We start from the raw sequence: 12,753 nt of genomic DNA, 5'->3' as shown, positions 1-12,753 counted from the left end.
TTGACTCGATGAAAACCCGAGAAAATTACCAGGAAATGTGATGTTCAAATAAATCATCATTTGTTCACGAGGACTGGACGAGAAGATGTTGAATTATAAATGGACTAGGAATGGCCTCAGTGGCTTCCAATGGAAGAATGTCTTCCTTAGTCGTATGTTTATAGTTTCTGAGCTATTGTGTCTGTCTGTAGGGGACTTGTGGCCGATAGATCGCCATCTGGGGTCCACGGTCCCCCAGGGCAAGATGGACTAATAATTGTAGCCCTTCACACTAGGCATTGCTTCTGATGGAAATAGTTGTTAGGGAATATAAATACATTGTACCACGATGTTGCCGATTTTTATTGTGTATTAAGTGATAATGATGACTTAATGAAATCGTAAAATAGTTTTGTGATGTTTGTTGAGATAATGAGTGGCATTAAGACTGGTTTTAATGTAAAATTAATGGTTAAAGTACTCTGATTTCAAAAATGACAAAGTTGTTTATTATACAAAATTAGGTGTAATTTTTGTGTAAAAAGGTATCTCAATTTGGCTGTTTATTCTCTTGTGATAAAATTGTTGTATGATAAAACTTTGTAAACTCAATGACAATAGAACCCTTTCATCTGTAATGACGGTATTGATTTATTTGTGTTAATATTTTTAAGTACAAGCTATTCTGCAACTACAATTATTCACGATAGAGGCCAAATTTGTGAGGAAACCTCTTTAAATTTCATTAGAGTGCAAATGTAGATATACTACTCAAAATAAGTTTAAGAACACCATGGCCATGACAGATGAACTGTAGTCATAGGGACAGTCTTTGGAGTAGTACATATCAGATACAGTAAACTATGTTTATAAGGAACATGCTTATAACTAACTGACAGATATAACAGACTGTGTTTTGATCCCTTCCATTTGCTGTAGATATCCTGTGTATAAATCAGTTTTAGTTTGTTTGTTGTTTAACACCGCTCTCAGCAATATTCCAGCTGTAAATAATCAAGTCTGGACCAGACAATCCAGTGATTGACATCATGAGCACCATTTCATGCAATTGGGATGTGATGACGTGCATCAAACAAGTCACCGAGCCTGACTACCCGATCCTGTTAGTTGGCCCTTATGACAAGCACAGCTGCCATTTACGGCAAGCATGGGTTGCTGATGACCTATTCTACCCCTGATTTTCACAAATTAGTGGCCCCTTTGAGTGTGTTATAACCGTAGTTTACTGAACTTAAAAGTGGTTAAAACTGACAAAACTGTAGGAAATTTCAACCAAGCAGCCCTCAGTTGAATTGTGCAAATTACTACAACTGAAAAGAGGTCGAAATTGAGAGAACGCCCCTTTAAATCTCTTTTCATCCCAGCAGCCAAGTTTCTCAGTTCTCATCCCAAGAAAAGCTCAGCATCCTGTAAAGCTAGCCAATTCTCCAAGCTTGATAATTACGACAAGAAAGGTCATTTCCAGCCAGGGTCTCCCTGTGATCCAACTTGTTGTCTACTTTGATGATCACTGTATTACAGACATTGATTTGAGTTTTTTCCTGCGGAGAAATCTAGTACCTGATTAGCCCATGCTCTTCATACCCTGATGAGGAGAGCCGGTCTTTAGAGACTTGTCCAATTTCCGTTAGCTGTGTTTCACTGACCGAGCATTGTTGTAAAACACTTTCTTGTACATGGTGTTGCAACGTACAAAGAAGGTTTGGCATTAAAGGGACTCAGCCATTGTGATGTAGCTGTAGTGTTTCATCACAGTGCATGTAGCTTTAAAAATGTGTTCAAGATAAAGATGGTTTGGGTTTCATTAAAAGGGCTCTGCCACTTTGTGTAAAATAAGTTCTGGGGTAGTGATTGAATTGGATTCACTAAAGGGGCCCCACGTGACATATTATGTAAGATGTGTTCTGGTGTTGTGATTGAATTGGCTTCATTAAAGGGGTGCCTTGTGTCATATTATGTAAGATGTGTTCAGGGGTTGTGATTGAATTGGCTTCATTAAAGGGGCGCCCTGTTTCATATTATGTAAGATGTGTTCTGGGGTAGTGGTTGAATGGGTTTCATTAAAGGGGCACCCTGTTTCATATTATGTAAGATGTGTTCTGGGGTAGTGATTGAATGGGTTTCATTAAAGGGGCACCCTGTTTCATATTATGTAAGATGTGTTCTGGGGTAGTGATTGAATGGGTTTCATTAAAGGGGCACCCTGTTTCATATTATGTAAGATGTGTTCTGGGGTAGTGATTGAATGGGTTTGTTTAAAGGGGTGCCCCGTGTCATATTGTGTAAGATGTGTTCTGGGGTAGTGGGTGAAAGGGTTTGTTTAAAGTGCTATTTAGACCCCTTTATCTGATAGTCTTGCACTCGACTCCGACACTCCGACCTAATTTACAGCAAATTACCGAGCTCAATCATTAATCAGTCTCGTTTATCTGACACAGTGATCAGTGTACTCCGTGGTCAACTGCCCGCGAGTACACAGACCTGTGTTTTGTTGCGAGACAAGTCAACTAGTAGCTGCATATTACCACGGCTGCAGAGATAAACTTGCTTAACAATAAAGAATTAATGTTTTAATAATATCACATGCTTAGATTACCTCAATCTCATAAAAATCAGATACAAGTTCTCGCAACACTGATGACATCCCATTACAGGTCACGTCAGATCCACCTTTTGCAAACCAATGAAATGACTAACAGGAAGTCAACATAAGCCGCTAAGAAAGCAGCTTTCTTGAGCTTCCCTGCACTATAGTTTCAAACTGGTAACTTCCATTCCAGACTGTGCTTTCAAAAGTAATTTTTAATCAGTCAACAGTTGTTTTGTGTTAACCTCAGAGGTTGCATGATTAGAAAACATATTCCGCTAAAAATGTAACATAACAATATGAATATTTCATTTTTCATTTTTTTATTACGTGTTTATATCATTATGTATCGTGTAGTCACGAACGTTGATACTACTTAATTTTGTTAATCCCACATAATCATATGCATTTTCATTTTACCAACCATGTTGGATTAACGGGACTTCAATGTGTAATGGACTGTGTCAGTATTTATTACATCTCTTCCAAGGTAGCGATTTTAGTTTGTTGAAGGGACACCAGGTGGCATTGTCTTACATGGAAAGGTTGTCTTATCCCTAACCAACATACTAGTTTTACTAATCCCAACAAGACCGAATCTGAGGTCGGAACTTATTTGCTGACATCTCTTAGAGTGATGCGCACGTTAATCAAATTTGTTAGTATTTTTTTATACTGATACCATTGTTTTAAAATGGACTCATGGCATCAGTTGGGTAGTCAAGTGGTTCAGTTATGTCCTCCAAACACCAGAGTTTGATTCCCTATGTAGGTACAGTTGATTATATTTCAGCAGTAGTATTGAAATTAGGGCTAAGTCATTTTCACTGATTCTCCCTTTAAATGCCAACTGTACTTTCAGCCTGCCGTGACTGCAATGTGACGAGACTGGTGTACACCAGCACCTACAATGTTGTCTTCGGGGGGCAGGAGATCCGCGACGGAGATGAGAGTCTGCCCTATCTCACAGAGGACAAGGTAAGAAACAATCACTAGATCTGTGGACGTATTCACAATTTGCATCTAAAATTCCATTCAGATGACATTTTTCTTGTAATTAGTAAAGGTAGATATCCCCCCAAACAACCCTCTCCCTTTACTTGCTCCATCATTCATGATGTCACTAATTTGTGAGTGAACCGAATTATCTCATACCCTGCCGACAGCCTTACAAATGTATCATGTACTGCAGTGTAGTTGCATAGACTGGTGCCTGGCTGTATTTGCATTGCATCACATTCATGATGTCACTTATTTACTAGTGAACTAAGTTATCTCATACCCTGCCGACAGCCTTACGAATGTATCATGTACTGCAGTATGGTTGTATAGACTGGTGCCTGGCTGTATTTGCATTGCATCACATTCATGATGTGTTGAGATGTATTGATGTCTTGATCTATCCTTCTTGGCCAAGGCTGGGTGATAAATGACTTTTTAGGTCTAAAGGAATGTTTTAAGCCGTGATGGGAGAATGGCTGGTTCAGTTGTCTAAGGCACCAGAATTCACTGTGCAGAGTTGTGACCCTTAGGCATGCCTGAAACCTATCATCATAATCCCTGATTCGCCGGGCTTATGTTTCTAGGTTTGTCAGCACCATACTCATGATACAGTTTGCGCGCCATTTTTTTTTTTATCACACCTCAATGAACCAGAATACAAAGCCAATGCTTAAATAAACTTCAACACAAATTTCTAGTTTACGTCCTGTTTACAAGTTGCCAGAATCCAGTAGGGAAGGGCTTACATTTAAGTGGAACGTAATGAGCACCTGCAATTGTGTCGATGACATCATCAGTAGTTTCTGCAATGTTGCGTCTTCCCAAGGCAAGAGAGTTAACTGACTGTAAAATTCCAATTTCCACCCTTGCTGAACTAGGCTGGAATTTCTGGGCTCCATCGTGCCACCAGTGGCTATTACTAGTTTGGCAAGGGTGGAAACTGGACTTTTATAGTCAGTCAACTCCCATGCCTCAGGAAGATGGCCATGTTGGTGCAGTGTTTGGTTTAATGATGAGTTCCCTTTCATTCAGAGATGGTCTGACCTGTTTGTATCAGCGACAGAATGAGCGTTACACAAACATGTACAATGAGATTCGGTTCAGAAAGTGTCTTGATGCGAGGAGCATTGGTGAAGAACAGATCTTGTTCATATCGATCAACGCCTTCCAGCTTATCTCACAGGTAGTCAATTGGATTGACGATCAATGCTTCCAAGCACCAAGCGCCCTCTTACAACATAATAATACTCCCCCCACTCGTCAATCCAATTGACCACCTGTGGGATGAGCTGGAAGGCATTGACCGTCAATCCAATTGACCTCCTGTGGGATGAGCTGGAAGGCTTTGATCGTCAATCCAATTGACCACCTGTTGGATGAGCTGGAAGGCTTTGATCGTATATCCAATTGACCTCCTGTGGGATGAGCTGGAAGGCTTTGATCGTCAATCCAATTGACCTCCTGTGAGATGAGCTGGAGGCATTGATCGTCAATCCAATTGACCTCCTGTGGGATGAGCTGGAGGCTTTGATCGTCAATCCAATTGACTACCTGTGAGATGAGCTGGAAGGCGTTGATGTCAATATTTAGCAGGACCACAGAATCTTCAACAATTACACCAAGTTCTTCAGGAGGATGGGCCATCATTCCACAAGGTGTCCTCCGACGCTTCCTGGTTCCATGGGCAGGAGGTGTTATGCAGTCATTCAGGCCTGTGGTGGACACATGATACAAGGCTTTACGACTGCCATGCTTCAGATAGTGACTAAACCGGCCTTGCAAATGTTTGATAAACTCTGTTTCACTTTGTAATCACCAAAAAACTCATCCAACATATCACTTTTGAGTGAGTGAGTGAGTGAGTGAGTGAATGAGTTTGGTTTAACACCACATTGAAAAGTATTCCAGTTATGTCATGGTGTGTGAGCTTAATGTGGGAGAAAACCCCAGAGTGTTGCAGGTCTCAGAAGATTCTATACCCACAAGCATGGGTATGGTGCTGACAAACCTAGAAACATAATTCAACTGGGATTCAAACGCACAATCATAGGTTTCTTACATGATCAAGGGATGCAACTCTGCACAGCAAATTGCAGCACCTTAGACGACTCTGCCACACATCCCCCCAATCGCTTTGCCTTGTAGAAGTCACAGAATGAATCTCTAGACAACCATATATTTCATTTCTTTCATCATTAATTTTTAACACAGGCTAATGAATATAGGTGTCTAAAATATAGAATTAGTTTACATATTGACAGACTTAATCCAAACATAATGTTAAAGAGTGACCGCTGAAGAGACCTAATAGCTATGAATAAATGTATTTTTTGCTCCTTTGATGTCTCGTCAACAAGGCCTAATTTGAAAATAGATGCCATCTGCTCCTAATACCTTTGATATCTCACAGATATTTATGAGATATTTTGACATCCTTCATAATGTTCGTCAGTCAGACAAGCATCAAAAGCTAGACTATGTCGCCATCATTTCGTTACCATACCTATATCATAAATATTGTAATTGAAGTGATATTAGGTGCGGAGACAATATTGTCACAACTAATTTCTCTGACTTCAGTCAGCAGGCCGTCTGGGCAGGCTGGCAATAGACATTTTAATTCAAGATGAGATCTTTGTACAGGGAATTTCTAGATAATCGTACCCCCTTGCAAGACATTATACTTGCAGCTCGATTGAATACGGACGATCTCCTGAGATGCCAGATAATGTGATACTAATCCAAATCCATCTGGGAGAGAATCTTCACAACCCAGACTCCAGAGGGATTTGGATTCTGTAATGATATCATGTAATTTGTTGTAATTACTGATTTCTGAATGACCTTCACTGTATTGCAAGAATTGTTTGGAGGTCACTGCACTTCAGTCAGAACCAGTGGTCTAATGGTAGAGCATCCGCCCGGAAAGAGGAAGGTCTGGGGTTTGATCCCTGGGTGCGTCATACCAAAAGATGTTAAGAGATGGTAGTTGTTTTTTCCCTCCCTGGTGCTTGGCATTAAGGGGCTAAAACAAGGATTGGTCGGCTCGGAGTCAGTATACTGTGTCTGAGTGGGGTATTCATGTTAAAACTGTGGCATGGTATCACAGTGTGCTAACACTATAAAATCGGAATTAGTCCGGACTAGTACATGCAGACAGACAGACAGACACATTGCAATAATATTTGAGGCGACATTAAACCCCATTTCACCCCATCTCACCTCAATTCAGTCACTGAAAGATCAAGGGGATAGAACAAAGGAAGTAGATGCTTAGACATTGGAGTTGTAGGATGTTGTGTTTGTTAGCATGTTGTGCATCAGGTGTTGAGGGAGTGGCTATATGAATTATCAATGTCTAGAACTTATAAATGAATTGCAAATGATTCCATGGCATTTGATTGGCTAACCGAGCCTTTTGCTTTTTGCATTTATGTTTCCTTAAACCAGAAAAATACATAGGCCACACCCACTAATAATGATAAAAAAATGGGCAGGACTTGTGTTGAATTATTGCGCTGAATTCTGTCACCAATTTTGTACAGTTGTCTACAGTTTTTTTGTGTTCAGTTTCATAAGTATAATAAACAGTCGTGTAGTTATTATTGTTCACTTATATATATTTTTAAGAATTTATTAGAATTGTTTGATAGGCATTACTTAGAAGTTGACAGATGACAAAGTAGACACAATTTATGGATAACAACATCTTTAATACCGAAACATGGCCTTTACAGTATTAAAGAAGTTGTTATCCATATTGCAAGATAATTCCCTTGTATGTCATGCCAAAAAATATCACAAAGTGTCTTGGGGATTTAATGTGAAATTGAACATACATATTCAATATGTTATTCACACTTTGCTTCTTTTCTGCATCCTAGTTCACAGAATATTATTCACTGACGAAGATGCATTCCGAGAAGAAGGTTCTTGGCGCCAATGGTTCCCAGACAGCAGATGGCAGTGTGTTGCATACATGTGCTCTTAGACTGGCTGGTGTATACGGACCCGGGGAGCAGAGACATATCCCCAGGATTGTGGTCAGTGGAACACATTTTTTCTTATTCATCTTTTTAAACTCAACTTGCCCAAAGAGACGTCTATAGACATCAGTATCCATAGAAAGGAAAGACACATTTACAATTTCTTCATCACTGCTTAATGAACTGATGTGAAACTTGGTGTAGTCCTTTCCGACAGTCAGGACATTTAGGTTTTTTCAAAGGATCAAAATTGAAAATTCATTATGGTTGCCAGACCTGAAACAAATGTGAATTGAAAACGTGCATGGCAATGTGTCCTGTATCAGTGTGTAATATGGCAGCAAGAGTGTATTATGATTACATACCCTACTGTTGCTCTCTTTTTAAGTATTTTGTACCCAGTTTCCACCTTGAACTTTGCTCTTTATGCCAAATGGAATCTGTTACGGTGGATAATCTAGACTAGTCATTCTCTTGCATTGACAATATATAATTTACTACTCCATTAAATCGAACAATCTCACAGTCACAATATTCTGAACTTTTAAAGATCCAGTGAAACATTGATCATGTTAGTTTTCATTGTGATATGTTAATTAACTTTCTCTGAGTTGAAAACAAGATAACATGAACAAGTTGAAGGCCATGACGTGTGTGAGCTACAGGAAACTGAGTGCATGTCAGCAGCCATGCATGTACTGTAGCTGGATCAGTGTGATGAGTCTTATAGTGTGTGTCCTGTTAACACAACCAGTATGTGACAGATCAAGAGGTACCAGTTGAGCACAACACCTCAAGGTTATATTATTTTGTTACCATTGGATGATTGAGGTGGGGTTTGAGAGATGTGAATACTATAGTGGGACCTTGTTTTGATGTGCTATAAAACTTAATTTCAGAATTAGGCTGTGAAATAACTATCCCCTTCAACTTCATCATATTCTAATACATCAATTTCCATGAATATCAAATTGACGGATCAGGTTTAGTATGTAAGTGACACTGATATAGTAATGTTTGTATGTTATTGAGGTAAGATAACTGATTGGCTGATTACCAAGTTGTTGTTTGTCAACTGGGAACCAAACTGGATGTTTATATGTGTATCAGTCAAACCTGGTGCCCTGCGGGCGTCAGTCAAACCTGGTGCCCTGTGGGTGTCAGTCAAACCTGGTGCCCTGTGGGCTTCAGTCAAACCTGGTACCCTGTGGGTATTAAGTCAAACCTGGTGCCTTGTGGGTGTCAGTCAAACCTGGTGCCCTGTGGGCGTCAGTCAAACCTGGTGCCCTGTGGGTGTCAGTCAAACCTGGTGCCCTGCGGTTGTCAGTCAAACCTGGTACCCTGTGGGTGTCAGTCAAACCTGGTACCCTGTGGGTATTAAGTCAAACCTGGTGCTCTGTGGGCATCAGTCAAACCTGGTACCCTGTGGGTATTAAGTCAAACCTGGTGCCCTGTGGGCGTCAGTCAAACCTGGTACCCTGTGGGTATTAAGTCAAACCTGGTGCCCTGTGGGTGTCAGTCAAACCTGGTGCCCTGCGGGCGTTAGTCAAACCTGGTACCCTGTGGGTATTAAGACAAACCTGGTACCCTGTGGGTGTCAGTCAAACCTGGTGCCCTGCGGGCGTCAGTCAAACCTGGTACCCTGTGGGTATTAAGTCAAACCTGGTGCCCTGTGGGTGTCAGTCAAACCTGGTGCCCTGCGGGCGTCAGTCAAACCTGGTACCCTGTGGGTATTAAGTCAAACCTGGTGCCCTGTGGGTGTCAGTCAAACCTGGTGCCCTGCGGGTGTCAGTCAAACCTGGTACCCTGTGGGTATTAAGTCAAACCTGGTGCCCTTTACAGAGATGCCACCAGTACACTTTTGGCTTGATAATACCGCTTTTGAGCCTAAAATGACATTATTACACTTGCCTCCCCAAATCACAATTTTTGACATTTTTCTAATGAATTACTTACATGCATTAACTATCACAGAGATCATATTGTTACTACACCAGTCATGGGGCGCATTCTAATTGAATATATGCCGATATTTCTTCAGAACACCACTCAAAAGACCACATTGTCTTCCTGCAAGTTAATAATAAATTGTCACATGATGAATTTGATTGATTAATGTGCAGAGCAGAAGAACCCTGGATCTCTTTTTTAACCAAACACAATAACCGTGGAGCTCTTTGTTTACCAAACACAACCGTGGAGCTCTTTGTTTGCCAAACACAACCCTGGAGCTCTTTGTTTACCAAACACAACCCTGGAGCTCTTTGTTTACCAAACACAACCCTGGATCTCTTTGTTTACCAAACACAACCCTGGATCTCTTTGTTTACCAAACACAACTCTGGATCTCTTTGTTTACCAAACACAACCCTGGATCTCTTTGTTTACCAAACACACAAGCCTGGAACTCTGTTTACCAAACACAACAACCCTGGAGCTCTGTTTACCAAACACACAAGCCTGGAGCTCTGTTTACCAAACACACAACCCTGGAGCTCTGTTTACCAAACACACAACCCTGGAACTCTGTTTACCAAACACAACAACCCTGGAGCTCTGTTTACCAAACACACAACCCTGGAACTCTTTGTTTACCAAACACACAAGCCTGGAACTCTTTGTTTACCAAACACACAAGCCTGGAACTCTTTGTTTACCAAACACACGAGCCTGGAACTCTTTGTTTACCAAACACAACAACCCTGGTACATTTTGTTTATCAGTGAATGAAACCTGGTATCCTTTCAGTGTCAGTACAAATAAACCTGGGACCCCATGTTTATCACGCTGGACAAACTGGATACCATGTGTGTCTCCAGCAGGACCCCATGTTTATCACGCTGGACAAACTGGATACCATGTGTGTCTCCAGCAGGACCCCATGTTTATCACGCTGGACAAACTGGATACCATGTGTGTCTCCAGCAGGACCCCATGTTTATCACGCTGGACAAACTGGATACCATGTGTGTCTCCAGCAGGACCCCATGTTTATCACGCTGGACAAACTGGATACCATGTGTGTCTCCAGCAGGACCCCATGTTTATCACGCTGGACAAACTGGATACCATGTGTGTCTCCAGCAGGACCCCATGTTTATCACGCTGGACAAACTGGATACCATGTGTGTCTCCAGCAGGACCCCATGTTTATCACGCTGGACAAACTGGATACCATGTGTATCTCCAGCAGGACAAGCCTTGCCCCTTCATTGTCTCAGAAGCACATGCATGTCAGCAAAAGTGCAGAGAGTGAAGAATGCCGCACGAACGTAACACTGACCTAACAGATTATTGACCATGAGACACTGAGCCTGATCGCATGATCAAGTGGTCTACCGGTGCCTGAGTAATAGCGTGTTCCATGATACAATGGAACCTCTGCATCTTGTGTATCAGATGTTGAAAATACCTGCTTGCTGAGTGTTGCTCAACTCAAGCTCACCAAATACACCGCCCTTAGAGATTCTAGACCTGGATTATCTTAATCTGATACTGATGACTCAACAGATTAGGTCTGACATATGATTGATTGGATTATGGGCTCCCTCAGACTGGTACATCAGACGTATCTCTACATACAAGCATCCCATGGGATTCTGGGTTAGATTCGGTCCCCAGCAACCTTAGCTGGTCGAGGAGGTGACTTAATGGATTGTGTGGTCAGCCTCGGTCTACTTCGTTGATGCATGTCATTGTACTCTGGCATTCTTCATAATATCTATCACTGGATCAATTATTTACAGGCGGCCATCATATAGCTGGAATATTTCTTTAAACACATAAACACAAAAAAAAAACCGAAAAAACACACACATATGTGATGTTTCATTTCTCCAACAATAGATGAGATTTGTAACATCCCATGTGCATCAAAGGCAGTTCAAGTTTGTAGTGGTCGGGCATACATGAGCTGAACTTGATCACATGCAGTAGTCTTTGTGGTGGTTTCAATGTTAGAAACAGCAGCCATATTTGTCAACTGATAGGTTGTTTTTTTCACACTTTTATCACCAAGTTAAACTGGAACATATAGATTACAAGTCTCTAATGGGTATTACCTGACAGTTGCTCCAACAAGATGTCTATTTTAAGTCGAACATTTAGAAACATGTAGCTGTCTATTGTCATCGGCATTCAAACAATCCTTTAGCTGTCAGGAATTTGTGCTTTCTGAGACCATTTTTTTTCTGAATGTATTCTTGTTTTGTTTTTTATGTTTAAACCATGGCTTCTACAAGAGATTGCAGATCATAAACATGAGACAAACTTGATAATGAGCAAACTTGAGACTACATGCCGCCATTAACACCTACACAAACTTTAACACCAACTTTCTGATACTTGTCAGTGGTTCTTCTGCAGATGTAGTTACATAGAGGTTATCACGCGAGTGTGTTTGGGGATGGTAAATATCCTGCATTCGGAATAACTTTGTATTTGGCAAGCCTTGGCTTTGTTTATTCATAACCTCTTTATCATATAATGTCATTCTTTAATTCTGTAGGGTGGTCGGGTAGCCTAGTGGTCACGCCGAAGACCCGGGTTCGATTCCCGACATGGGTACAATGTTTGAAGCCCATTTCTAGTGTCTCCCGCCGTGATATTGCTGGAATATTGCTAAAAGCGGCGTAAAACCATACTCACTCACTCACTCACTTTAATTCTGTGCTTGAAAATCGCTTTTCCCTCTCTCAAAAGCATTAATATTTATTACGTCACAGGGTAAGTGATGTGTCAGTCGGACAGTGACAGTAGCCAATATAGTTCCAACTGAAATCTGTTTCTTATGCACTGGCGAAGTAACATACGTAACACAAAAATTGTTTTTACTTGCATTTCGCGGCAATCCATCGATCTGTCCGCTAGAGTAACTGCCTTTGTCAAGGGAAGCTACTCTAACCCTTGTCTATGAGACGTCACGGCAAGGTTCAGACGTTGTTGACAGTTGACCTGTCCTGTCATAACGTTAAGAAGTGCAATCAGATGTACACACAGCGACAAAATGAAACAAGGTAACAATTCAAACATATTTCGGCCAAATCCAACCATTTTAATTTATGGGAAAGGTTTCAAGCCGCAGAGGTCTACAAGCACAGATATGCCTACTGATCCCGCTTGGCTAGGCCTAGTGCCCTTGAAAAATTGTTTCGAAATTTATATCTCCAAAGTTGCCAA

The 12,753-nt window shown here is 41.1% G+C and overlaps 1 protein-coding gene across 2 annotated transcripts in view; it reads left to right on the top strand.

Moving 5' to 3' along the window:
• LOC124151049 (short-chain dehydrogenase/reductase family 42E member 1-like) overlaps window positions 1-12,753 on the top strand; it is a 314,896-nt gene that overhangs the window by 235,081 nt on the left and 67,062 nt on the right. For both annotated transcript variants that reach the window (XM_048400730.1, XM_046523340.2), the window contains 2 exons: window positions 3,450-3,565; window positions 7,474-7,632. In XM_048400730.1, the coding sequence (XP_048256687.1) occupies window positions 3,450-3,565; window positions 7,474-7,632 (275 nt within the window). The remainder of the gene's footprint in view (window positions 1-3,449; window positions 3,566-7,473; window positions 7,633-12,753) is intronic.

This window comes from Haliotis rufescens, unplaced genomic scaffold (assembly GCF_023055435.1).
Source record: "Haliotis rufescens isolate VD_foot unplaced genomic scaffold, xgHalRufe1.0.p SCAF_20, whole genome shotgun sequence".
Taxonomy (NCBI): domain Eukaryota; kingdom Metazoa; phylum Mollusca; class Gastropoda; order Lepetellida; family Haliotidae; genus Haliotis; species Haliotis rufescens.
Note: the sequence above shows the minus strand (reverse complement) of the source record. Positions and strands in the feature narration are given on the sequence as shown.